Below are 27,918 nucleotides of genomic sequence, written 5' to 3'. Positions count from 1 at the left end.
GGGAAGGGAGTATGTGTCTGAGACTCTGGCTAAAAAAATGGACCCAATCAGTGGGGTTTTTTTCTCCAGGGGGTACTCAAGGGTACACAGTACCAGCACCTCCTTTTTGTTGTGGCATTTATGGTAACAACTTCATGGTGAGTACCAGCACCTATTTTTCTAGGGGAAAAACCACTGTTCCCTTGGGGCAAGCAGGGCAGCCTAGGAGTTTGGAAGGAACCTACCTGACCATCCCTCTCAGCAATGAGGTTTCCAGACTGAGGAAAGACTTTTCTGGGTCTTTATATTGGGACAGTGGCATGTTATTAGCGCTCTGGTGTCACCAGACTCCCATCCCACCCTGACCAGGGGATACTGGGTTTGTTGTGCGGTGGTAAAGGCTTTCAAGGAAAGAAAGAAACCTGAATCAGGAAATTTCCCGGTGTCTTAAATCGACTTGGGATCTGATTTTTAAGATGTTAATTGCATCTTTAAACACTGTCAGATTTGACTGGTATTGTAGCCATTATTTCTGCTACTAATTAATGTTATGAAACGAGACATTTTTGAAATGGAAACTTTCTCCTGCAGAGAATTATAATAGCAGAATTATTTCTTCTTCTTCTTCTTCTTCTTCTTCTTCTTCTTCTTCTTCTTCTTCTTCTTCTTCTTCTTCCTTCTTCTTCCTTCTTCTTCTTCTTCTTCTTCTTCTTCTTCTTCTTCTTCTTCTTCTTCTTCTTCTTCTCCTCCTCCTCCTCCTCCTCCTCCTCCTCCTCCTCCTCCAAAACCCCTCAACAACTGCAGTTCCCTTCTCAGTTTTGGATTAGTAATGTAGCTGCCTGTTGACAAGTAGAGTTGTTTCTTCTTGCTTGAGAAGCCCTGCAGTTTTTAGTCTGAATGGGCTTTCTCAAAGAGCCCTGTATTTGAGGAAGTTCCATCTGGGGAACTTGAGTGACCGTGGATCATACACACAGACACACTGGATGCTACATTATGTGCAAATCAGCCAGAACGGGGAAACATTTGATGCCTATCTGCAAAAGATTGGGGAGTGTTTTATAGACACTCTAAAGAGGATTTCCTGTTTTCTGACATCTAGTCCGCCAGTGCTAGCCATCTTGAAGCCAATGCAGGTGCTGATTTTGTGCAGCCCCCCCTTTTTATTACTGTGGCTTCTTGATAAATGGGACACATTTTATGCTATGATAACATATGACAAATATAACCACTTGGGCACCAGATTTTTTAAAAAATGGTTGTTGTTGCCTTTATACCCCGCCTTTTCCTCCAAGGAGCTTAAGATGGTATGCATGGTTCTTCCCCTCCTCATTCCTCACAACAGTCTTGTCAGGTAAGTTAGGCTGAGAGGCAGTGACTGGCTCAAAATCAAAATTCATGGTCAAGTGGGGATTTGAACCCGGGTCTCCCAGGTTTGACATTATAACCACTATACCACAGTGGCTCTTACTAGCTTACCTCCTTATATCTTCCTATATAAATTGTTTCATGGAAGCAAAAAAGCAAAAAGCCATTCTCATCTAATGAAAGAACATGAGTTTTCCTGTCCTCTTATCAAGAGGCAGTGACAATAAAGTCTGTAGTGAAAAATATAGAATTAGGGTGTTGTAGGATATGTTGTCCAATTTTACAGTAGAGGCTACTTTGAAAGGTCATACAGCATATAAATAATTTCTGCTTGTCATAGAGTAAGTGATTTCATGATTAGGAGCAAAACCAGGTTAGCACTGTTGGATTTTTAATGACTATTTAGCTGCAAGAAGTTTGACTTTGTTTCCTGTCTTGATTGACATAACTGTGTTAGGTTGTGACCTGGTCATTGCTCCAGTTTAATTATGGGGATCACTCTGGCAGTACTTGTTTTTGTGACACAGTTCCCTAGAGAATTGATCCTTAAAACAATATAAAGTGTCACAAAAGCCATATGTGGCTCAGGACTCCAGTACCTTAAGGACTGCTTCTTCGCACATGAACCAGCCCAGACCGTACGTTTGTCATGAGGTTCTTCTCCATGTGCCCCCTTAGCAGACAGTGCCGAGAGTGGCAGCATGAGAGTGTTCTCAGGGGTGGCTTCCTGCTTAGGACATTCTCTCCCTAAAGAAGCACGCCTAGCCCCATTTTTAGGTGCCAGGCAGAAACATTTTTATTCACCTATTTATTCATTTATTTTCTTTGCACTAGATCACATTTTATAGTACTTTTCATTGTGAGTTGTTCATCTAATAGAAAAGGTTGTGTGGTTTCTATGCATTTTTATCAGGCTAGAGGAACTAGCTGCCATAAATTTAAGATTAACTCTCTTCCTTTCTTTTTCTTTTTTAAAGATTGCGTGTATATTGAGAGTCGGCGACCAAACACTCCATACTTCATCTGTAGCATTCAAGACTTCAAATTGGTAAGCAACAGCAATTTTTAAAAACATAATATTGGGAACTTTTCAAAGACTAGTTTTTATTGCAACCAAAACCTTCCTGGCAGTTGCTACTCTCCATGGTCATGATTCTTGTTTACCTATATCTTGTTCTTTGACAGTCTTTATTTTTGCATTGTGAGGTTGAACATGCTACTAGGTGCCACTTTATGTAATTACCGTATTTTTTGCACCATAACACTCACTTTTTTCCTCCTAGAAAGTAAGGGGAAATGTCTGTGCGTGTTATGGAGGGAATGCCTACGGGTGGCATGCCTACGGATTTTCCTCCTCTAAAAACTACGTGCGTGTTATGGTTGGGTGCGTGTTATAGAGCGAAAAATACGGTACTATGGTTACTACAATGTTATATTCTAGTGCACTTCTGGTAATTTCTCATAAGCTATAAATGTGTGGCACCTATGGACGATAAGGAAGAAATGCCTTACTTTTATGACGTGCACAAAGTATGTGCCTATTGCTTGCATGTTTACCATTGTGGACTTAGGTATGAACATAGGAAGCCGCTACATACCAGGCCAGACTTTGTCCATGCATCCTAACCTCCATATGCAGCTGTAGGTTAAGATCTTCAGCAAAGACTCACTAGGCAAGAACCTTTGGCCCCCCAGATGTTGTTGAACTACAACTCCCACCATCCCTGGCCATTGGCCATGCTTGTTGAGACTGATGGGAATTGTAGTTCAGCTGTATCTGGAGGGCCGCAGGTTTCCCACACCTTGCCTTATTGTTTTCAGCAGAGGGCTTTCTGTGGATACTCCTGCCGTCTGAGGTGGGGTGGATGGCAAGTTGGGAAGAGGGCCTTCACATTAGTGGTGGCCAAACTGTGGAAACGTACCCTGGAGAACTTGGCATCTACCTTACGGGGAGACGGGGGACCTTTTTTATTTTCCCAAGCACTTTCGGTATAATTTTAACCTTTTCTTATTGTGCTTACGTTGACCTTTGATATCTTGCTGACTCTTTTAAGTCGGTTACACTGTCCTCTGTTGTCTTTTATTTGTATTTTTTATGTAACCAACCTTGGGAACATAGCTCAGTGGTAGAGCACCCGCTCCGCGTGTAGGTGATCCCAGATTGAATCTCCAGCATCTGCAGGTAGGGCTGGGAGAGCCTCCCTTTTTTGAAATGCTGGCGAGTCTCTGCCAGTCAGTGTGGACAATACTGGGTCTTGGGCAGAGATGTGTCTTTGTCACCTGCTGCAAAGCTTACCTGCAGGCACACATAATAATAATAATAATAATAATAATAATAATAATAATAATAATTTATTTGTACCCCGCCCATCTGGCTGGGTTTCCCCAGCCACTCTGGGCGGCTCCCATAGAAACCAAAAAACACTAAAATATCACACATTAAAAACTTCCTTGAACAGGGCTGCCTTAAGATGTCTTCTGAATGTTAGGTAGTTGTTTATCGCTTTGACATCTGATGGGAGGGCGTTCCACAGGGCAGGCGCCACTAGCGAGAAGGCCCTCTGCCTGGTTCCCTGTAGCTTTGCTTCTCGCAATGAGGGAACCGCTAGAAGGCCCTCTGCGCTGGACCTCAGCATCCGGGCAGAATGATGGGGGTGGAGACGCTCCTTCAGGTATACTGGGCCGAGGCCGTTTAGGGCTTTAAAGGTCAACACCAGCACTTTGAATTGTGCTCGGAAACGTACTGGGAGCCAATGTAGGTCTTTCAAGACCGGCGTTATATGGTCTCGGCGGCCGCTCCCAGTCACCAGTCTGGCTGCCGCATTCTGGATTAGTTGTAGTTTCCGAGTCACCTTCAAAGGTAGCCCCATGTAGAGCGCATTGCAGTAGTCCAAGCGGGAGATAACTAGAGCATGCACCACTCTGGCGAGACAGTCCGCGGGCAGGTAGGGTCTCAGCCTGCGTACCAGGTGGAGTTGGTAGATAGCTGCCCTGGATACAGAATTGACCTCCATGGACAGCTGTGAGTCCAAAATGACTCCCAGGCTGTGTACCTGGTCCTTCAGGGGCACAGTTACCCCATTCAGGACCAGGGAGTCCTCCACACCAGCCCGCCCCCTGTCCCCCAAAACCAGTACTTCTGTCTTGTCAGGATTCAACTTCAATCCATGAGCTGTAGCCAAGGATTGTTCTATGGCATACCACTCTGGGGGAGATAAACCATAAGTCCAGGTTCAGATGTAATTGTAAAGCTGCCATCTTCTCTCCAGGTGCCTGCTTGGTTGCTCATTCTTGCCAAGCCATGGTTTGGTTTAGCATTCTGTGCCAGAGCCTAAGTGTGCTTAGGTGTATTGAGCGCAGGGTCCATGTGAACATGATGCCCAGTGGGTCTGCCATCCTTCGCCACCTACATCTGCTGACCACACATGCCTTAAGACAGCAGCATTATGTAGGAACTTCCTACCAGGTTGCTTCTGATGTCAGAAAGAGATGTTTTTCAAAAACTTAAATAAAATACACATATTTGGGTGGCCTGTTGCTCAGCTCTGTAAACCACCATCTGTTCCTCTCCCCAAATCTATCTTTTTTCTTTCTCCCTGCCTTCCCCCTTTTCTCTCGCCCCCTTCCCCTGCTGCTTCTGGTTAACGTTGTAAAGCTGCGGTGTTAGAGAATGTGCTTCCTTTCCCTGGTTACTTTGACAGTCTGTTTCAATATTTATGTGTCTGCTATTTTTACCCCCCGGAGATCTCAATTATGTACAGTTTCTCCCCTTACAGGTAATTTTTCACATCCTTCTGATTTTTGGAGCCAGTCCAGCTTCCTTAAAAAAAAAAACAAACCCTTTTTTTTATGCCGCTCCCCCCTTTCAATCCCTGCTCTCTAGCAAATTCAATAATACTCTGACATGAACAATACTGGGTGTTTTTTTAAAAAGTGATGGCTTTTAAAGCTACGAGACGTTTTAAGCCCCATTTATGCAATTTTGCACATTAGCAGGTGCTTTGGTGTTCAGGAGGAATTGCTCCTGCAAAAAAATAATGTTGGATTACAGTGCGAGTTGCCATTCTGGGCAGGAGTACCTGCTGAGCAACAGTAATTGCTTAGGGTATTAACAGCAATGAAAGCTGAAGCTTCTGTTGTCAGTATTGGTCTGCTACAACACATTAAAGCTGTCTGCAAAACAGCGTGGGAAGCGGAGCACAATATGTTTTAGTACCTTTATGTATATCTTCTTTTTTAAAACAACAACACCACACACACACACACACACTGCACAATCTGACAACCTCCTTGTGTTTCTTAAATCTCTTGCTTTCAGATTTTGCATTTAGCTCAGGGTGGCAGTGATGTATAACTCTTAACCATGATGCTGACTTTTCTTTTATGGAATAGCTATATTTACAGCCTGCCTGCTTCTCTCTCTCTCTCTCTCTCTCTCTCTCTCTCTCTCTCAAAAATGAAATAAAATGTTTTTATTTCATTTTACAACATATAATAAGCAGCAACTGTTAGAAACATCTTGACCGTTTTTGCATTATTCACCCATAAGAGCTTTCAGGGAACCGTGAATGAAAGGAAAATACATTATCATACCATACAAATAGCACACAGTGATATAGGTAACTTGCTCACGCTTGCTTTATTTATGTGATCACAGCTTTGCACGGGTTGGGGGCGGGAATAAATAAATAAATGGAGAGTGGAGGAATAGCTGCAGAAAGGAGGTGTTACAGCAGTGGGTCCAATTGCGACTACGTGGTGATTTCTGGGTGCTAGGTTGGTGACAACAGTTTAAAAAGCTCTGCAGTTAATACCATTTCCATTTTCACTTTCTTTGTTTCTCCTTCTTGCATCCTGGGACAAGTGAATTGTTGTAAGAGCAAGCTACAGCCAAGCAATGTAGTTGAAATCGTAGAATTGTAGCATTGGAAGGGATCCCAAGGGTCATCTAGTCCAACCCCCTTGTGAATAGACTTTCCGTTGTGGTGACCGTAACCTAGGTGCCATTTGGAACCGGCTTATATATCGTGAGTTTCTAACACTGCCAAGAGGAGGGTGGCAGTTCTGAATGAGCAGCCTTCAGTCTCTGTTGGCATAAATCTCACACTCTCACAAAGACCACCCAGTACAGACCAGGAGCTCTCAATTGCACCTTTGCCGGCGCTGCTGGCTGTGCTGCTGTTTGAAGCAGACAAGTGCCAGGTCTGGAGCTCAGCTGCTCATTGGCAGGAGAGCCCTTTCAGCTCCAAAATGTAGCCTGATTTCAGAATGGAAGGGAGTGAAGCCTGGGGAAAAATCTTTTCAAGGCTGTGCTGGCTTGATATCCTTATTCCTGTGACACTATGGAATCTTGGCAGCAAGGAAAGCCGTATGGATAGTCCCAGTTAAATACCCTCTTTTTGAAGTTGCTCTCCTTTCTCTTTCTCCTGCCCCATATCCCTCCCAAAATCTTCCTTGGGCTGTATTTTGGCTCCAGTCTATTCTCCCTTTGCCATAATATTAGAGTGGTTTTACTGCCTCTTTCACCAGGTCTCTCTTGCTCATTAACTGGTGGCCCAGTTGTAAATTTTCCTCATTACTCCAGTCCTCTTTGCAAACTTTTGCCTTTGCGTTAATTGCTGGCTGACTGACTTGCCTAGAATTGATCACTCGTATTTCTCCAGTGGCCTCTTGCAGTTGTGTGTGTGTGTTTTTAAATGCAGATTTAAATCTAAAATTAATTGGTTGCCCTTCCACTGGCTGTCCTTGAGTGTATCTGAAAGTGGAAAGGGGTCAGTGTCTCTGTGTGTGTTTTCTCCAGGAAACTTTAACATTTCCTGGCACCCAGCACATTGCAGCATAGAGAGTAACACTATTGATTTGTTTTTAAGGGCACAGCAGACTGCCAAACTGTTTTAGTCTGATCTGAACCAGATCCGGTTGGCAAAGCTCTGCTGTGCACCATGATCTAATATATCTCCCTCACTCGCAGATCCTAATTCAGTGTAATGATAGAGTAGCTGGAGGAGGCAAAAAATTGATTACTGGCTCCCAGACAGCAACGGCAACTTTTCTTGTTATAACATGCCAGATGTCTTCACTAATACGCCATTTCCCCCCCCCGCCCCATTAATTCTGCTTTTGCAGGATAGCTCTGATTGCATGAGAACCTCCAGTTTCCAGAGTGGTGCAAGTTTTAATATAGTAATGCATACACTGGCAGAAAGGTACACATATGCCTTTGTAAACATTTTGACCTGGTTCTGCATTGGAACAGATCTTTGTTTGTGAGAGATGTGCCAATATCTTTCGTTCCTCCTGGAATGATCACACCAGAGCTGGTTGCTTATCAAAGGTGGGAGTGATCCTGTACCAGCCTTCCCTAACCAGGTGCTCTTCAGATATTGCTGGGCAGAAAAAAATTCCAAAATGGACCCCCCACCGTGTTTTTATATTTCCACATCTCCCCTTCATTCAATATGTTCATTAGGAATAATGAACAGGTGCTGGTTCTGTTTGTTGGTCTAGTGCAGCCTGATTGAGTGGTCAGAGTTGATAGGAGTTATATTCCTGCAACATCTGGAGGGCACTGGATTGTGGGAGGCAGATATAAACTATATTTTTAATAGTTTTTTCCTAAATAGCTAACCGGGTTCTCAGTACCTATTTAAATGCCCTATTTTTTAGATAAGGTATCCAAGTACCCAGGAGCCCCCAAATACTTCATGCAAATCCCTTCTTGATTGGACAAGAGTAATCTTGTTTTCCATTTGCCTGCAGCATATCGGAGTGCATAAAGTAACAGATGATGTGGCAATTGAACAGGGCCCTCTCCAAAGTGCGAAAAGACGTGTATAGCTTTCTAAACTGGGCTTAGGGGGGCTATTTGTTTTTCTTCGTAATGGAACACGGTGGCACTGCTGTTGTTGCATTGCAGTGTACATGGTGGATGGGCTTTGTTGCACCTGTGTTCCTCTCTGTGAAAGGAACAAGATGCCCTTGTAGTGGACTTGGGTCACTTTACACTTACTGTCTACAGACATCCTGATCAAGGCAGTAACCTTGTTTTTAAGAGGCATGTTGCGGAATTGTAAGAATGCAGAACAATGCCACACAGGCTCTCCTGCTCATGGGGATTGCATTTCAATGTTAATTTTCCTTGCACGCGTCTTGATGGTTGGAAGATTTGTGTAGCATACACGAAATAAAATGAAATAAATGCACAGAGGCGGAAGGCAAGCCCTGTGACCAATTGCTGCTTCCTCCTCATACTGATGAGATCTCTCCCTCCCCATTTAATTACCACAGCATTCAGACCTGTAAACTGGTATCAGTTTACAGATGCTTTTTGTCTAGCTGCACTACAGCAGGGGTCCCCAAACGGAGGCCCGCGGGCTGAATAAGGCCCGAGGGACTCATTTATCTGGCCTGCGGCGGCGGCCGCCCGCTCTTACTGGCACTGCACTGTGCAGCTGCCCATTTCTGGGTTGGAGGAGCACCGGAAATAGCTTGTGCGCATGTGTTGTTTGTGCACGTGCAAGCAGCATTTCTGGTGCACATCCGGGTCAGAGGAGGCCCGTGCACATGTGCGCAAGCTATTTCCGGTGCTCCTCCAACCTCGAAGTGCACCAGAAATAGCGTGTGCGCACGCATGTGGGCACACGTTCCCCCGCCCTCCAGCCCGCTGCGCGATGAGCGCTGGAGACACCGGCCTGAGGCGAGGTAAGTTTGCTGACCCCTGCTCTACAGCATGGTTAATGATCATGGTAGTGCCACAACTGTTTGTTAAAAAAATTAAATAAGGACTAGCGCTGCTGAATCAGATCAAAGATTCATCTAACCCAGGGGTGCGAAAGTGATAGGCGGTCAGGACAGCCCACCTCTCAATGCTGGGTGACCCAGTTTTGCCTGCAAGGTTTGCAATCAAAGCATGTGAGTAAAGGCACAGCCCTGTGCTTTTCAAATGCTGCATAGGGTCTGCTTGCAAATCCCCTTTTGACCCAGCCGTGTCTTTCCTGCCCCACAACTGATACCATATATGGCATCTCATGTAAGGTGGGTAGACATGGCTTGGTCAAAATAGCGTTGCAAGCCAAAGATGGAGGCCTGGTGGGATTAATTAGCTGCCAGGCTAACTTCATGCTGCAGGTTTTGATGCATAAATCCTTATGCAGCTTGGGACCAGGATACTGGAAAGATCTTCTCACTCCTTATATACTCAGTTGATCACTGCATTCTGCAGGTGAGGGCTTCTTGAAGATACCATCTTACCGGGAGGGTTGTTCTGCACAACATAGGAATCAAGCCTTTAGTGTGGTGGCCCCTGTTATTTAGAATTTCCTCTCCTTTATTATTCAACATTTCTCTTGCCTTGTTAGCTCCTACTGAAGTCATTCCTCTTCCAACAAGACTTTTAAGTCGAGATGTTTCCCAATCTGCATCTGTATTATAATTGTTTTCAATGTTTCATCCCTTTGGGAGGAAGGGTGGGATATAAATTTAATAAATAGATAAAAATAAGCAATTAAGCCAGTGGGCCAGAGGTTTCCCCATCACTGATCTGGCCTATCCTCTTTTATCCTGCATCAGCCACCCTGCTGCCTCCAGGAAGCCCATAAAAGGCAAATGCCTTCTTTGTTTTTGCATGTTATGGATTTAAAAGCTTGTTTCGTTTTGGGGGTGGGGTGGGCAGAGCTCCATGATTTGCTTAACTCCTGAAAAGCTTCAGTTCTTTTATCTTGACTAATTACCAAGAAGCTGATCTCTTGGATGTTTGCTAGCTGTCATGCCTTGCCGTTAGTGCTTTAGGTGTTCTGCTGTTTGCAATGTAAAGACAATCTCCCCTCCGCCAGCGTCATTCATTGGCTCATTTGTTTATATTTTGGGGGTGGTCTGTTACTGCTATTCTTCTGTGGTGGCGGCACTGGCCTTTTTCTTCTTTGCCCTATACCTCTGTCTTCCATTTTGGGAAAATCTGCCCATATCCACATTGTTCAGAAATTGGTATTTCAGGTGCATCCACATGATAGGAGCAGATTGTTTGTTTGTTTATATAGAAGCTTTTGAGTGCCCACCGCCTTCAGCTAAGCTGCATGAGACAATAACTTAAAATACAAAACAACAGTGTAGAGTGACTGTGGGGAAATTCAGCATATAATAATAATAATAATAATAATAATAATTTATTATTTATACCCCGCCCATCTGGCTGGGCCTCCCTAGCCACTCTGGGCGGCTTCCATAAAAACCAAAAATACAGTAAAATGTCACACGTTAAAAACTTCCCTGAACAGGGCTGCCTTAAGATGTCTCCTGAATGTCAGATAGTTGTTTATCGCTTTGACATCTGCTGGAAGGGTGTTCCACAGGGCGGGCGCCACTACCGAGAAGGCCCTCTGTCTGGTTCCCTGTAGCCTCACTTCTCGCAATGAGGGAACCGCCAGAAGGCCCTCGGCGCTGGACCTCAGCGTCCGGGCAGACTGATGGGGGTGGAGACGCTCCTTCAGGTATACTGGACCGAGGCCGTTTAGGGCTTTAAAGGTCAGCACCAACACTTTGAATTGTGCTCGGAAACGTACTGGGAGCCAATGCAGGTCTTTCAAGACCGGTGTTATATGGTCTCGGCGGCCGCTCCCAGTCACCAGTCTAGCTGCCGCATTCTGGATTAGTTGTAGTTTCCGCGTCACCTTCAAAGGTAGCCCCACGTAGAGCGCATTGCAGTAGTCCAAGCGGGAGATAACCAGAGCATGCACCACTCTGGCGAGACAGTCCGCAGGCAGATAGGGTCTCAGCCTACGTACCAGATGGAGCTGGTAAACAGCTGCCCTGGACACAGATTTGACCTGTGCCTCCATGGACAGCCGTGAGTCCAAAATGACTCCCAGGCTGCGCACCTGGTCCTTCAGGGGCACAGTTACCCCATTCAGGACCAGGGAATCCTCCACACCTGCCCGCCTCCTGTCCCCCAAAAACAGTACTTCTGTCTTGTCAGGATTCAACCTCAATCTGTTAGCCGCCATCCATCCTCCAACCGCCTCCAGACACTCACACAGGACCTTCACCGCCTTCACTGGTTCTGATTTAAAAGAGAGGTAGAGCTGGGTGTCATCCGCATACTGATGAACACCCAGCCCAAACCTCCTGATGATCTCTCCCAGCGGCTTCATATAGATGTTAAAAAGCATGGGGGAGAGGACAGAACCCTGAGGCACCCCACAAGTGAGGGCCCAAGGGTCTGAACACTCATCCCCCACCACCACTTTCTGAACACGGCCCAGGAGGAAGGAGCGGAACCACTGTATAACAGTGCCCCCAGCTCCCAGCCCCTCAAGACGGTCCAGAAGGATGCTATGGTCGATGGTATCAAACGCCGCTGAGAGATCCAGCAGAACTAGGAAACAGCTCTCACCTTTGTCCCTAGCCCGCCGGAGATCATCAACCAGTGCGACCAAGGCAGTTTCAGTCCCATGATGAGGCCTGAATCCCGACTGGAAGGGATCCAAATGGTCCGCTTCTTCCAGGCGTGCCTGGAGTTGTTCAGCAACCACTCGCTCAATCACCTTGCCCAGGAATGGAAGATTTGAGACTGGGCGATAGTTGGCCATCGTGGCCGCATCTAAAGATGGTTTTTTAAGAAGCGGTTTAATAACCGCCTCTTTCAGCGGGTCTGGGAAGGCTCCCTCACGGAGGGAAGCATTCACCACCCCACGAAGCCCATCGCCCAGTCCTTCCCGGCTAGCTTTTATAAGCCAGGATGGGCAAGGATCCAGGAGACAGGTGGTTGGTTTCACTCGTCCAAGCAGCCTGTCCACATCCTCGGAGGTAACAGATTGAAATTGATCCCACTCAACTTGACTAGACAGAACTCTAGCACTCTCCCGCCCCGGCCCTGCTCCCACGGTGGAGTCTACTTCTTCCCGAATCTGGGCGATTTTATCTGCAAAAAACTTTGCAAAATCATTGCAGGAGAACATGTGGCCCGTACTGGGCCCCGATGTTGCAGGTGGTTCCGCTAAATTGTGAACCACCTGAAAAAGTCTCCTGCTGCTGTTTTCTGCAGATGCAATAGAGGCGGTGAAGAAATTCTTCTTCGCCGTCGCTATCGCCACTTGGTAGGCTCGACGTTGAGCTCTAACCTGTGTCCGGTCAGATTCGGAATGAGTTATCCGCCACCGGCGCTCTAGCCGTCTCAACGATTGTTTCATTGCCCTCAGATCCGTGGAAAACCACGGGGCTGTCCGGGCTCCATGCAATCGGAGAGGGCGCTTCGGAGCCAAACAGTCAATAGCCCTGGTTAACTCCACATTCCAGCGGGCCACCAGGGAATCGGCTGAAAGGCCATCAACATGGGATAAAGCATCCCCTACCACTCTCTGGAAACCATTTGGATCCATTAAGTGGCGGGGGCGGACCATCCGAATTGGTCCCACCTCCCTGCAGAGGGGATGGGTCGCAGAGAAGTCCAGTTGCACCAGGAAGTGATCTGACCATGGCACTTCTTTCATTTCGCTTTTACTTAGTGTCAGATCACCAACATCCATAGAGGTAAACACCAGGTCCAAGGCATGTCCACGGCTATGGGTTGGGCCAGACTTATTCAGGGACAGCCCCATGGAGGCCATGCTTTCCACGAAGTCCCGAGCGGCCCCTTGTAAGGTCGTGTCGGCATGGATGTTAAAATCCCCTAGGACGACCAGGCTAGGTGTCTCCAGGAGAACATCCGCCACGACCTGGAGCAGCTCGGGCAGGGAATCCTTGGTGCAGCGGGGAGGTCGGTACACCAAAAGGAATCCTGTACTGCCCCTATTGCCCAACTTCCAGAACATGCACTCAGAAAACTGGGTCTTCCCAATAGGACGCCTGGTGCAAACTAATGACTTCCTAAAAATCACTGCAACCCCCCCTCCCCGCCCACGTGACCTGGGTTGCTGTGCGTAAGAGAAACCTGGTGGACAAGCAGCGGCAAGGACAGGCCCATCTGCTTCATCCAACCAAGTCTCTGTTACACATGCCAGGTCAAATCCTCCATCCATGATCAAGTCATGGATGGCAGTGGTCTTACGAATCATTGACCTGGCATTGCACAGCAGCACCTTCAGGTCACGTGGGTATCCCTTGCTGATTCTAGTATCCATCCGGACAGGACCAGACCCGGAGGCAGGGATAGTCCTCAGACAACGACTAAACCTGCCTCCTCTGTAATGACATGGTCTGGTCTTAGCGTAACTCCTCCTCCTACCCGTGATCACTGAGATCGGTTGTCCCAGTGCATCCCCCCCTGTGGAACATGCCCCAGCCATTTTGTGGGCTGGGGCCCACTCCCCGGCAGCCCTGAACCCTCCCCCTAAAAACAAAATAACAACTTAAACAAACAAAACCAATAAAACAATACAAACAAAAAAATGTAAAAATTACAAAAACATCAAAATAAAAAAAATAATAATTCCCCAAGCCCAACCAAACATCCATCCCACCCCCACCCCCCACATACAAAAAATCCAAAGAAAATTTTTAAAAAACATTTTAAAAACACTCTGTGCCTTTCCGGCAGTAACAACTGTCCTAGTGAGGCCTGTCAGGCCCCGCCCCGGGCCAGGTGGTAAGTGGCAGGGAGGAGCAGGGCCCTCAGGCACTCACTCAGGGGACTCCTCCTGGGCAGCAGGCAGCAAGCAGCACACAGTCCTTGTGAGGCTTCAGGCCCCGCCCCAGGCCAGATGGTAAGTGGCAAAAGCAGGGCCCACAAGCACTCACTCAGGGGAGTCTTCCTGGGCAGCAGGCAGCGAGCAGCATGCAGTCCTTGTGAGGCCCCAGGCCCCGCCCCAAGCCAGATGGTAGGTGGCAAAAGCAGGTGGCAAAAGCAGGGCCCACAAGCACTCACTCAGGGGAGTCTTCCTGGGCAGCAGGCCGCAAGCAGCACGCAGTCCTTGTGAGGCCCCAGGCCCCGCCCCAAGCCAGATGGTAAGTGGCAAAAGCAGGGCCCACAAGCACTCACTCAGGGAGTCTTCCTGGGCAGCAGGCCGCAAGCAGCACGCAGTCCTTGTGAGGCCCCAGGCCCCGCCCCAAGCCAGATGGTAAGTGGCCAAAGCAGGGCCCACAAGCACTCACTCAGGGAGTCTTCCTGGGCAGCAGGCCGCAAGCAGCACGCAGTCCTTGTGAGGCCCCAGGCCCCGCCCCAAGCCAGATGGTAAGTGGCCAAAGCAGGGCCCACAAGCACTCACTCAGGGAGTCTTCCGGGCAGCAGGAAGACTACCATAAAGCAGGTAAAACATCATACAGTAAATTGATACTGCCTGTTTAAAAGCCTGAGCAAATTTTTAACAGCAGCCTTTGTTTTCTGGTACAGTACTTGAATTACAGACGTCCCCTCACTTACATGGGGGTTACATTCCAGTCCCCTCACTTGTAGCTGAAATTGTTGGGAACACCCTCTAAAAAGCCTTCAAATGCCCTTTTTTCCTGTTCTCCACCACTCTCTCCCACTCTTTCCTCATCCCAGACCCAAATATCTAAAGGTTGAAGCTTTGGGGCCAGCTAGAGGCTGAAGGACCTGCGAGAAAGCTGCTGCTGCTGCTGTTCTGCCCTACACATCAGCCTTTAGACAGGGAGGCTGAGCAGCGAAAACAAAGCCCCACTATGCCTCAGGTCCTTTGGAGCTTCCTCTGCCTTCACAGATGTCCTCTTTGAGCTTTGGGAGAGTCAAGTACCCCTGGGAAAAGCATTCCGAAACAAGGGGCTGCTTCTGAAAAGGACCCTTCTCTGGTCCCCACCCACCTAACTTCAGATGGTGGGGAGATCCTGAGTGGAGTGTCAGATGATGAAATCAGTGTACAGGACACTGTGGTAGAATGCAGTACTTTAGGCACCCGCCATTCAGAGCTTTAGTTGCCTCCGAACCACGATGGGGTTCGCGAATGTTGAGCTGGTGAGCTGATAATCTTATTGAAATGGAAAGAGATCGGCTCATAGCCTAAATATTTAGCAAGCCTTTGAGTTTTACTTCACTGTAAATCAGGCAGTGTGTGTGTAGCACAGAAAATAAAGTGGGAACTGGCATGTCCGGTTGAGTTTTCAGGCTGATTAGCTTCTGCAGCATGGATGCTAATTAGATTGCCTCATAGCCAGTGGTGGGTCTTTCCCCTTTTGCTAGTTAGTGAATTGAAAGAGTAAAGCAGTGGAAACACCGTTGAGGACTAAGGGCTACCACTTTTGATGGTCTTGCCTGTTGTGCAGATCTGTTGCCCACCAGATGTTGATGGTCTAGATTACTCATTGTGCCTTTGAATGCCAGTTGCTGGGAATCCCAAGTAGGGAGAGGGCTGTTGAACTCAGGTCCTGCTTGCAGGCTTCCCAGTTGGCTGCTGTGAGAACAGGATGCTGGACCATCATGTGCCATTGCCTTATCAAGGCTCTTCCTAAGTTCTTACTGTTGGCCATGCAGGCTGATGGGAGTTGGTGTCTAAAGGTTACACGGTGCTGTGCCAACCTGGAGTGCCACTGGTTTCCCAGCCCTGAATTAGAAGCTAGTCAGCTTTGCAGGGTTTGTTACCTGAGCGTGTCAGTGAGAAGAGGAGAGGATTTGTCCCCTCACTGGTGCATCTAGGCTTTCTTCCCACCCGCTTCCTTTCAGGAAGCAATTATTGCAAGGGTGAGGACATCAACATGAAGTCTGTGAATTGGGCCTGCAAGTGCAGTGGGTTGTATCCTGCTATGATACCCTAAGAGTAGACTTGATTTCAATGGGTTAGGGCTAACATTGGATACAGCCTAGTATGGCTGAGGGAACTACCAGGGCAGAGAGGGAAGAAAGGATGAAAATAGGCTCAAGAAATACAAGGTGAATGCGGCCATGCCCTACACATAACAGCAGACATGGTGGAGAAAAGCTCACAGCAGCCCATTCATGTCCACAGCTACTTCTGATTTACAACTCCCTTCCTGGGCGTTACCTGTTCTGTTTTCACTGACAGCCAGTTTACTTTGAAAGTTTCTTCCTCTCTCCCCGTTTCCCATAATAATAGAGTTTGGGAGTCATCCAGAGAAGCTGACTAGCAGGGTGGATTCGTGACAGACAAAAGGAAGGACCTCTTCACGCAGCATGTAATTAATTTATGGGACTCGCTGCCATAGCATTAGATGGCTTTAAAAGAGGATTAGACAAATTCATGGAGGATCAGTCTATCAATGGCTATTAGCTATGATGGCTATATGCAACTCCTGTTTCAGAGACAGAATATTACTTCATATCAATTGCAGGAGAGGGCTGTTGCTTTCACAGCCTGGCTTGAGGGTTTTCAGAGGTCTCAAATTGGTCGCAGTTGGAGCAGAGTGCAGAAATTGATGGTCCAGCAGGGCTCTTCTTATATGCTTAGGCTGTTCATATTATTTTAGAGATACAAAAACCACCCTTTACACTTCTTTTTAAACAAGCATTTGATTCTGTTGTTGCTTAATTTAATTTATTGTTGGCTCTGCTTGTACTTTGTCCTTTGCTGCAGCTTTTAGTCTTGGCTATTTTTTGGTGATTTATTTCACTGATGGATTATTCTTTCTATTTTCTGTGCTTTGTTTTTTTCTATTCCCCCCCCACCACCACCACTTCCAGTAATTCTTGTTGGGAGTAGTAGCCTTTTAAGATCCAAGACCCAAACATGCATTGGCAACCCAATTCTTTCTTTTTTTAACCACACATTTTGATGTGGTAGAGCTATAGTTTCAACCCACTGTGGAACAGGCCATGAGCTAGTAGTGGGTGCTGAACCACAAGTTGAAGATCAGTGCATTGGAAGGGGAAATGAGAATATAAAAGATTTGCTTAAATGAGTAGCATTGAATTATGCACAGTAGTGCAGAAATCCAGGTGCCTAAGTCATCACTATCATCTCATAAATTGGGTCTGGCACCTGGAGTACTGAAGGTAGGCAGGGAGCAGAGAGAAGGCAATTTATCCTTGTGTATCAACAACTGAGCTGATAGAAATGTTGGCTCCCTCCACAGTGAGTAGTAGTCTGTGCATCCAAAAGAAAAAGAAAAAAGAGAGTAATAAAGCCTACCAGCACTGAGTCTTTCTTTTCTCTCTCTTACTTTTCTTACCTCAAGTGCAGCGTGCGCACCGGCGACTGAATATCTCCCATTTCCCCTTTGTTAGCGGTTTGCCTTTCCGAGAAGCTCTCACTGTAAGGGAATATTACAGAGGATATTTGCTTTAAGAGCAGCTTCCTGCACCGCCATCTGCTCCTTTTAACTTAATCCTGCAGTGAACTGAAGGCATATTCAATTTGTGGGCAACAGGAAACACGATTACGGTAACGCAGAGTTGATATAAACATGGTGTTTCTAACTTGATTTCAGGGCCCAGAGCAGGGAGGAAAGAGCTTGTGCTAAGAGGGGAGCTTCAGCTCTGGAGCAGGTTGCGGTGTATTTGCTTTTGGTGGAACTTGTAAGGAAGAGTGTGCGTGCATCAAGATTTAGTTTGCTGGCTACAGGGCTGGTACACACAAGGCAACCTTTTGCTAGTTAAGCCAACAGTGGGCTTCCTCTGTCTGAAAGGAATAGACATACATCTGGTGCTCTTTCTGAAGCTGCTGGTGCTTCTGTGTTCATCTCCTGTGCATTCATTCTGACAGTTGAGTTGCAGGATGACATTTGGTCTAGTGTCCACACAACTAATGCTGATCCTTTTTATTACTGAGCCTGACACTTTTGCCAGAGTGTCATAAGCTCTATAAATGATGTTGTACACTGTTTTGTCAAGCTAAGTGAAAAGCTGGGTATAAATCCTGAATGAATGACCAACCAATCAACCAACCATGTCCAACTACCGGCTATTGTGGGGAATTATTCCTCAAGTCAAGCTTGATTTCAAGTTTTGTGAATGGATGGCAGCTTCCAAAGCCCAAATATTGGATGTCTCTCATTCTGCTGGATTTGCTCTGTGCTAACGCGGGTGGCGCTGTGGGTTAAACCACAGAGCCTAGGGCTTGCCGTTCAGAAGGTCGGTGTTTCGAATCCCCGCAATGGGGTGAGCTCCCGTTGCTCAGTCCCTGCTCCTGCCAACCTAGCAGTTTGAAAGCACGTCAAGTGCAAGTAGATAAATAGGTACCGCTCTGGCAGGAAGGTAAACGGCGTTTCCGTGTGCTGCTCTGATTCGCCAGAAGCAGCTTAGTCATGCTGGCCACATGACCCGGAAGCTGTACGCCGGCTCCCTCGGCCAATAAAGCAAGATGAGCGCCGCAACCCCAGAGTCGGCCACGACTGGACCTAATGGTCAGGGGTCCCTTTACCTTTTTAACCTCTATTGGAGTAAAACTCATGTCTTGATCTTTGACTTAAATCTAGGAATGGGGAACTTGTGGTCTTTCAAATGTGGTTGGCCCCCAGCTTCCACAAGCCCCATCCAGCATCACCATTAGTCAGGGGGCTTACAATATCTGGATGGCCAAAGGCCAGTGCTGAATTATCAAATAGGCAGAGTAGGTACTGGGCTATGAGGCCTTTTAGGGCCCCCGCGACAATGGATCAAAATAATATTGATTTGATCTTGAAAGAAAATTACATGGGGTTTAATCTGGCATTGCCACAGGCTCCCCATTTCTGACTTGGATGTTCCCTTCCAAATCACTCTCATAAATAGGATGCCTTGGGTGAGATGTTCCCCAAATTTCAGCTTTCTTGCCTTTGGTGAAGTACCGTAACTCTCTGACACCTCCCATGAGTGAAGGAGTCACCCCCCCCCCCGAGCATCTTATGGCTGTGTCTTTTTTAAAGCACAGAGCTGTCTGGCACCACATGATTTGATTCCTTTCAAGTGCTTTTTGATAACTGTGATGGCTAGGAACAAGCGGAGGCTTTCACATTTCAGCATCTCAGTTTGAAAAGGAGAAGTGGGCTACAAACCCTAGTATAAAATGCACGTGTTATACGCCAATTCTGTCCTGTCCTGTCCTGTGCCAGAGATGGGGTCTGGAGACAGTTCCATCTATGCAGTGCAGCACCTGTGCTGTGGAGAGGTTTGGCCATTTGGATTAACAAAAAAAGATAGAACATGCATCCCCCCCCAACCCCCCCCCCAAATCCAGATGAGACTGCGACGTTATTTCTTCTGTGTTAGAAATTATTAAAAGCTCTTTGGGGGCAAATGAATTCTCAACACCCTATCCTTGTCACAGTTTTGTCATTTTTATGAGAGCCTGACTATAAACATAAAATCAAATGAAACCAGTGCATATCTAGTCAAAGAATTTTAATGGCACAATTTTTATTTTAGCTTGTTTTTATATTTGGTTATATTCTGCTATTTTTCTAAAATGCAAATGAGGGCTGCTGTGCTTTGCATCCAGAATGAAACACTCTGGCATGTCCAAGGACCTGAAAAATGGCGGGTTTGCCGCATAAAACGGGGCTGGTTATTAGAGGCGGTGCGGTTGCCCTTTGTTGCTTGTGTGTTTACTTGATTGAAGCATCTTGTCTGTGATGATTTTCTTCCCTCCTAGAAGGCTGATTTGAATGGAGCATAGAGCGGGATTGCCCCAGGGCCTTGTAACAATTTATAGTCTGTGGATGGAAAGAGAGAAGTGCATAAAAAGACAGTTGTGAAATGCCTCCAGTGCCCTGTAATAGAAAATCTGTGTATGATGACCTTGGCTGTGAGGGCCAGCGGGATCGTTTTAATGTGATCCAAAGGGTTATAAAGGGAAGGGAAGAATTGCTTCTCTCACCTGGAAAGGGAGCGAGACACAGGGAATAATGCCCTCACAGAGTTTCCTTTTTTCGGAGCCCAATAATAAGAGGGCTAAGATTCTTTATTACGCCAGGATAATGCTTTTGAATGCAAATTTCCCTGGGGGGTGCTGAGGCCCAGCACCAGCCACAAACACCTATGTGTTTTAATGGTCTCGTTCTCCCTGTGAATGAATTGGCTCTGTGTTTCCCCCACAAAGCTGCAGCTTTAAATTAATTCAGGGCTAATTTTCCTCTTGCCAGTTGTGGGACTATGCTTGACCTTTTCCGGTTTTTGGTACAGGGGAAAAATTGCTGATTAATATAGGCAGCAATTATTTCTCCCCATATCTCCCCCTTTCCCCTTTAAGACATTTTCCCCCTTGGATTCATTTCCTTTCCCACTCCCCTCCGTGGAAAAAAAAAAAAAAGAGCACAGTTCCTTGGAGCAGATGTCCTAGGACTGGTATAATAATCACCCTCTGTATCGAGGCTAAGTTGACTATTAAGCCACCAAGCGCACTTCATTAATGCAAGAGGCAGATTGGGTTGAGGCTATGTGTAGCAATGTTAATTTTTTTTAAAAAAGCTGCTTTGCCTGCAAATGAGAATTGACAGCTCACTTTTAATGTGAGTCGCTGGAAATCTTTTTATTGCAGGGACAAATAGGTTGTGAGAAGGTGGCAGGGATCAGTGGGCAGGGATCTGGGTGCAGGATGACAAAGAATCAGAGGCGACAGTTTTAAGAACAGTGTGGCAGGGGCTTGCGCGGTGATTAAATTCGCCGATGCTGTCATTGAGCTGTAAGGCTGCAGATAACATTTTCTCCCCGCGCTGGAAACAAGAATCAATACCAACTCCTTGACAGGGGCTAAATTATTAAATAGAGCCTTTCTTTACAATGTTTCATTATCTGGGATTTACCTCAGCTGGCGATTTGTCAGTGGGGGCGTGCGGGGAGGAGGAGGGCGAGTGAGATTTGCTGGGCGTTTTGTATTAAAATTATTCCAGCTTGCATTATGAATCCCTTTTGGATAATTCCCCCCCCCTTGCCGATCTTTGATCTGCTTCTGCCAAGATGGCATTTAGCCTTTTCATACCGTTATTAAAACAGAGGGGTGGGGAAAAGATTGTAGAGAGAGAGAGGGAGCAACCTTTTATTCCTTATACTGTCGCTGATTTACAGATATGCTTCTCCCATCAGGGCCCCCCTCCCTCTTCCGTTTTGGTTGGGAAACAGACAGATTTGTGCCTCCCCCTCAGCAGATGGGTACGGAAGAGACCTTCTCTGTTCTCCCTTCCCCTCCCATGTCTGTAGGAACGCTAAGCACAATCTGGGTTGCTTGTACCAAAGAGATCAGGGGGAAACCAAGGGGCCACACGTTAACTGAGCATTGTAAGTGGCATATGTTTGGGACACTGCCATGTGTGGGGCTAACCAGTGGCAGGCAAATAGGGCAGAACCTCACAGAGGGTTGGGGCTAGAGGGCCCCCATCTATATCCACAGCTGTGCTCCTGTTCTGCAAATGGCAACTTTAAATTACGAATGGCAGGCTGTTAAATAGCGACTCAGCTCACCTGGGGTGAGTAACGGTAGCCTGCGAGATGGGGTGGTAGGTACTTCCCTCCAGGCTAGTAGCTTTTGTAGATTTATTTGCAAGGCTTGGGAGAGCTGACAGTTCCCTCTAGCTTTTTCTCTCTCCAACCCACAGGGTCAGCTTTTATCTCACCTCACCAACCCTCCCTGTTTGCTGTCCATAGATCATTTTATTTTTGTGCCTTTGCAGCTAAGGACAGGTGAGGATGAATGGACTTCTGCTATTTATAACCTCCCAAAGTTATGCAGCAAGGAAGCATTGTATATTTTATATCCTGACCCAAGGAGGTGCTAGTGGGAGGCTGCAAAGCAAGATCCTTTCTCCAAACAACAACTAAATATCTTCTTCCTGTATTCTCTGCAGTCCCACACGTGGGATTTTGCACCACCCAGTACAGTGGTACCTCGGGTCCATTCTTAACCTGAAACTGTTCTTAACCTGAAGCACCACTTTAGCTGATGGGGCCTCCTGCTGCTGCCGCGCCGCCGGAGCACAATTTCTGTTCTCATCCTGAAGCAAAGTTCTTAACCTGAGGTACTATTTCTGGGTTAGCGGAGTCTGTAACCTGAAGCGTATGTAACCTGAAGCATATGTAACCCGAGGTACCACTGTATTGGGAATGACTTGTGGCTCCTTGCCCTTTGGCTACTTGCTCAGTCCTCTTCTTTGGGGAAGGGTTGTAACTCAGTGATGTAGCACCTGCTTTGCACACAGAAAATCCCAGGTTTGATCCCTGGCATCCTCAGGTAGAACTAGGAATGCCCCTGCCTGAAACCTGAGAGAGCAGCTGCTAGCCCGTGTTGACCATACTGGGCTAGATGGACCCATAGCCGGATTTGATACTTGACAGCTTCCTATGTTCTAACTGGTGTGTTTAGCAGATGCTCAGAGAGTGTCCTCTGTAGATTATCTTTGCACTGTTGCATATTAGGACAGGGAGGCTCCTTCCCTCCTGCCTCTTTTTAAAAATCCATTTTTTTACAGAAATATGCTTTTCAGAGCTACATCCTGCGAGAGCAGACTACATGGGCCAACATCAGGCAGCTTGATGCATGCCTTTGGATTTTTCCCCCCTCTTGAGGGCAAATGCAAACTTCATCAATGTCCAGTAGTTAGTCCACTGTAGTGGTTTACCACAATAGTCTTTTAAACAGATTATGCTCTTAATGGTGGCTGCAGGTTTAATTTAATATATTTCCTGGCTCCAGTAGTAAGTCTGGTGTAGTCAGCCTGGTATGACATTGAGCGACAGTCATTTATTTTAGCGCTCTCCTTCTAAATCCCTTCCTAAGAATTGTGTAGCATTCTGCGTTGTTTGTGGTTCCATGTGCAAAGAGGCTTTTGGAATTCTGTTTTGAGGCTTTTTTTTTTTTAACTTTGATTGTCTTGGCAGAAAAGTGGCAGAAAATTTAAGATCTGAAGTGTACCTAGGTGCTATAATACAGAAACCAATCCTGTAATAAAAATCATGGTCTCTTTTTAATATATATGCACAAACTAGTAGTCCTCATAGTTCTTGAGAGGGATCGATTGTTCCCAATGCTCAGGAGCCAGATTTCCCCTCTTCTTTGCTCAACACACATTAATTGCTTTTGCTGGCCTTCCACCTATACGATTCCAAGCCTAAGTCTCAGTTTCTGCAGCGTTGGACAGGTCCTTGTAAGCCTCTTGTTTACCGTAAGACACAGTGGTGCTTGCCCTTAATGCCAGCCATATACCGTATTTTTCGTCCCATAGGACACTCCGTCCCATAGGACGCACCTAGTTTTTTTTGGGGGGGGGAATAAAGGAATTCCCCCCCTTTATTTCCCCCCAAAAACCAGGTCGGGGAAACCAAACCAGGTCGGGGAACAGCGGGATGGCGGCGCTGCGCCTCCCCGCTGTCCCCCGAGCTTGTGGGGCTGCCGATGTCTGCCCGAAGCGCGGGGCGCTCTGTTTCAGGGCGCCCCGCGCTCCATGCAGCAGGCTGCTATCCGCAGCCTAGGGAGCCCTGCGGGAACTCCCGCGGGCTCCCCAGGCTTGCTGATAGCTTCCTGAAGCCTGGAGAGCGAGAGGGGTGGGTGCGCACCGACCCCTCTCGCTCTCCAAGCTTCAGCGAAAGCCTGCATTCGCCCCATAGGACGCACACAGATTTCCCCTTCATTTTTGGAGGGGGGAAAGTGTGTCCTATAGGGCGAAAAATACGGTAGTTGCCTTTGCTTTGCCTTACTATCTTCCCGTCCTATGGCTGCGTTATAACCTGGCTTTAAAGCAATTTAGCTTTAAAAAGCTCCCTACTCTCCCCTACTTCCATTGACAAGATGTTCAGGAGACAAGGCAGGGTGTGTGTGCGCTTATGGTGGTGGATTATAATTCTGCTTGCTTTTGTCCCTGTCCCCATGTGAATGAGGAGATACATAACTATTTTTTTTATTCATTTAAAGGAGAACATTATGGAAGGGACAGGATGCAGTAGTGGTGTGTTGACAGGAGCTGTAAAAATTGGTGTGAATTTATTTGTATCCATCCCTGTGACCTAATTGCCTGGATTCTTAATTATGCAAACCTCTTACCAGTAATGCTGCTGCACCTTGGACCTCTCGCCTGCCGCTTTCCCCCCACAGTCTCATTTCCTGGTGTTCACCCAATGTAAACACAGCCATTTCCTACACCTGGTGTTCAGATAATTGGCTGCTAAATAAAACAGAAGCTGTCTTCTTAGAACGAAGAGAATACACATACATACACACACACACACACACACACACACACACACACACTCGGCAGGTGATGGGCTTCTTTTTTGCATCTAAAAATAATTAAACCCTTTTTAAAAAAATAACTATTGGGAGCAATTGGAGTTAAAATGAATTTAGCCAACTCCTTTAAGTATGTTAAATAGCAAGAACATCTGTTTTATTTAATATTGCCCCTGACCTTTAGGATTATTGAAGTTGAGATCTTCTCTGTAGTCATCGGGGGGTACTTGGAGCACTGTTCAGGTTTTGTGTGTGTGTGAGAGAGAGAGCAAAGATAAGTCCCCAGAGACATGTTATTACACTTCATAAGTCACTAAAGAGAATTCATTAGAGAAATTTGTTTTCGCACTTTCAGAATGGGCTTTTATTTCCAAGGGAGGTGGAATGTCATGGTGATCACTAAATTTGAATGTGGTGGTCTCTGTGACTATGCAGTATGGCTAGGAAATGGTTTTTGGACTCCTTGACTTGTTTCCAAGGTAGAAAAAAAATTGGTTGGGTCTCATTGGTTGGCTTTGTGAACGAAGTGCTCAGTGTTGTTTTTCTAGAAAAAAGAAGTGCTGGAACTCACTATGAACACCTCCCTTGTTCTCTTACAATGGCAATGGCGCCCACCTGAGAGGAGCTAGAACTGAGTTCCTGTGAGTTCTGGCTGAAAAAATGCCCTAGAAATACTTATTTCTTTTTGGCTTTCTGCGTTGTTGAATTCTCAGCTCGAATCTGGAGCAACTTGCAATTTTGATGAAAGCGATTGGTTGGGTCTGTATTAGTTTGGGGCCATTTAGATGTATTTTGAGAAGATAATTCTTTAATTAAATTAGCGGTGTATAAGGATTCTCCTCCGCCCATCCCCTTTCTGCTCTCTGTGTAGCAAGTTCATTAATCCTAAACATACTTCTCTTTTCCCTCCCTTCAAGTGTGGAAATTGCTTATCTACATAGTTCAGAAAAAAGAAACAAAGTGGAGATTTCAAAACTGCAATAATGCTGTCTAATTTGGAAGGAGCTTGACCCTACTCCTTAAGAGCAGAATTCTTCACACCTGTTGTCTCGCTACTATTTGTCACAATCCTGTAAAGGGGGGGGGGTTAATATGACATGATATTCAGTGACTGAGGCAGAGAGAACAGCTCTGGGTCTGAGGCCACCCAGCAGACTTCTAGCAAAAGTGACGTTTGATAATAGGATCATACATAGAATCTAGTACGCTCTGTTGCTCAATGCACACAATACAAAGCCGCCTCAATGGATAACTGTCCAGTGAGGGAAAGCACATTCCCTTCTTATATTTATGTCCCACCTTTTAATTGCCTTGTTATTATTACTGTTATTATTATTATTATTAAACCATATTTATATATTGTCCTTCAACAAGAGACCACAGGTTGGTTTACAACATAAAACAAAATATAGTAGAAAAACAAGGAGGGGGGAGACCATAACCCAAGGCAGCCTCCCATCTGGTTCCCATGAATTTTACCCATCCAGACACTGATCATCTCCAGACCTTCTTAAACCTATGGCTAGTTAAATTGTTATAGTGTCAGACTGTTGTCACAGTCAATCAGGCTCTCTTAGGGGTGGTCTTCAGCTAAGGTTTACTCAGCGCTGACCCATTGAAATGAATGGACTCCTCTTAGTTATTATGCTTTAATTTCACTGAGCAAAACTGGGCTTAATTACCACCTTAATGTTCTACCAAAGTGTACCTAAATCTAGACCTTCCTTCTTCGGCAACAGAGAACAAGGTTTGCTCTTTTCAGTTTGACTGTCCTTCAGGTATTTGAAGACTGCTCTCAAGTTCCCCTCTCCGTTTCCTCTTCTCCAGATAAACAAACCAAACTCCTCCAACTTTTTCTCATAGGACTTGTCTCCTACACCAGTGAGTATCGTCACTGAATTTGGGTTTTCATTCATTGTCTAGTTTCTCAGCCACTTTGCTTCCGGACACTTGGAACATTAGAATCATAGAATCATAGAATCATAGAATCATAGAGTTGGAAGAGACCACAAGGGCCATCGAGTCCAACCCCCTGCCAAGCAGGAAACACCTGCTTATTTTACCTATGTATGGTGAGGGGTGAAAGAGGCAGCTCTGGGACTGTGCAAACCGCAGAAATATGGGGACTCCAAATCTTGGAGCTGCAGCCATCACTCTTAGGAAAGAAGGCTATTTAATATCTTGGATAATGGGCCCAAAATGGGCTGCACATTTATTACAGGGTTTCAACTTCCAAATCAATAAATCATTAGATTGTTTGTTTGCTTTTATTTGTTTAAATATTAATTTTATTATAACCACCACCACCATTTGGCTAATACCCTCTTAGATAGCCCTCTCGGGATAGAAGATAAGGCCAAAGCTCAGTAGTGGTAGCTGCTGTACATGCAGATGGTTCTAGGTTCGAGGCCCATCATTTCCTTGTAGGGCTAGGATAGGGTCACTTTCTGAAATCCTGGAGGGCTGCTGTCACTGCAAGCAGTGCTGAGTTAGATGGACCTTTGATCCGACTCCTCTCTTCAAAGGCTATCTGAAGGACCCTATCTACTACCTTTCTCTTGGTCCTGCTTCCACCTTCACAGGCATGCTTGGCGAAGGACATGAAACAGGGCCTTCTTGGTGGCCTCTCTGATTGTGGATCTCCTTTCCGAGGGAGGCTAGGCTGGCCTCTGTGTTTTCTTTTTGCCAGCAAGCAAAAGGAACACTTTCCTGTTCCAGACCTTTGGCCACTTATTGGCTGCTGTGGTGGGGTCTTTTTGAGTACAGTGGTACCTCTAGATACAAACGGGATCCGTTCCAGAGCCCCGTTCGCATCTAGAAGCAAACGTAACTAGTGACAGCACGTCTGTGCACGCACGCGTCGCTTTTCACTGCTCCTGTGCATGCGCGTGATGTCATTTTGAGTGTCTGCGCATGTGCAAGCGGCAAAACCCAGAAGTAACTCGCTCCGTTACTTCTGGGTTGCCGCGGAGCGCAACTCGAATGCACTCAACCCAAAGTGCTTTCAACCCGAGGTATGACTGTACAAGTCTTTTTAAATGATTATAGGCTTTTCTGTGCTTTTTTTTTTTAAAAAAAAGGTTACTCAATGGTTTTTAAAATATTTATATTTATTGTGTGCATGTTTTTTAACTGTATCTGTTTTACTTTGTGCTGTGAGCCACCTCGGGTCCTTGACTGACAGCAAGGCAGTGATATAGATAAATACAACAGTACCTGCTATGCTATAATGCACAAGTGCAGCTAAATGTATATTTCCTCCTTCAGAATGATTCTTGCTCTCCAGTATGGATATTTTATTCAGATTTAATCAGTTGATTAAACTCATATTGTTAAAATAAAATAAAAAGCTCTCATATGTTGAGTGAGAGCCATAATTTATTTACTCAATGCAGCAGTGATATTTTGGCACACTGAAGTTCAGAAACAATAAAAATGGATTGGCATGCTTAATGGAAGGCATTCCATGTATCAGCCACCCTTCTTTTGAAGACCTGAAATGTTTGAGCTAAGTCCTGGGAAGCCCTCCCTCCTCCCTCTTTAC

The 27,918-nt window shown here is 46.2% G+C and overlaps 1 protein-coding gene across 18 annotated transcripts in view; it reads left to right on the top strand.

The window, feature by feature from the left end:
- Positions 1 to 27,918, top strand: part of RERE (arginine-glutamic acid dipeptide repeats) — a 357,369-nt gene that overhangs the window by 147,419 nt on the left and 182,032 nt on the right. For 12 of the 18 annotated variants that reach the window (XM_081201368.1, XM_081201373.1, XM_081201372.1 and 9 more), the window contains 2 exons: positions 2,322 to 2,392; positions 3,464 to 3,526. In XM_081201368.1, the coding sequence (XP_081057494.1) occupies positions 2,322 to 2,392; positions 3,464 to 3,526 (134 nt within the window). The remainder of the gene's footprint in view (positions 1 to 2,321; positions 2,393 to 3,463; positions 3,527 to 27,918) is intronic. The other 6 variants (XM_081201369.1, XM_081201376.1, XM_081201370.1 and 3 more) reach the window with 1 other exon arrangement.

This window comes from Podarcis bocagei (assembly GCF_964188305.1).
Source record: "Podarcis bocagei genome assembly, chromosome: 7".
In the NCBI taxonomy this organism is placed as follows: Eukaryota; Metazoa; Chordata; class Lepidosauria; order Squamata; family Lacertidae; genus Podarcis; species Podarcis bocagei.
The sequence above is the reverse complement of the archived record's forward strand: the minus strand, read 5'-3'. Positions and strand labels throughout refer to the sequence as shown.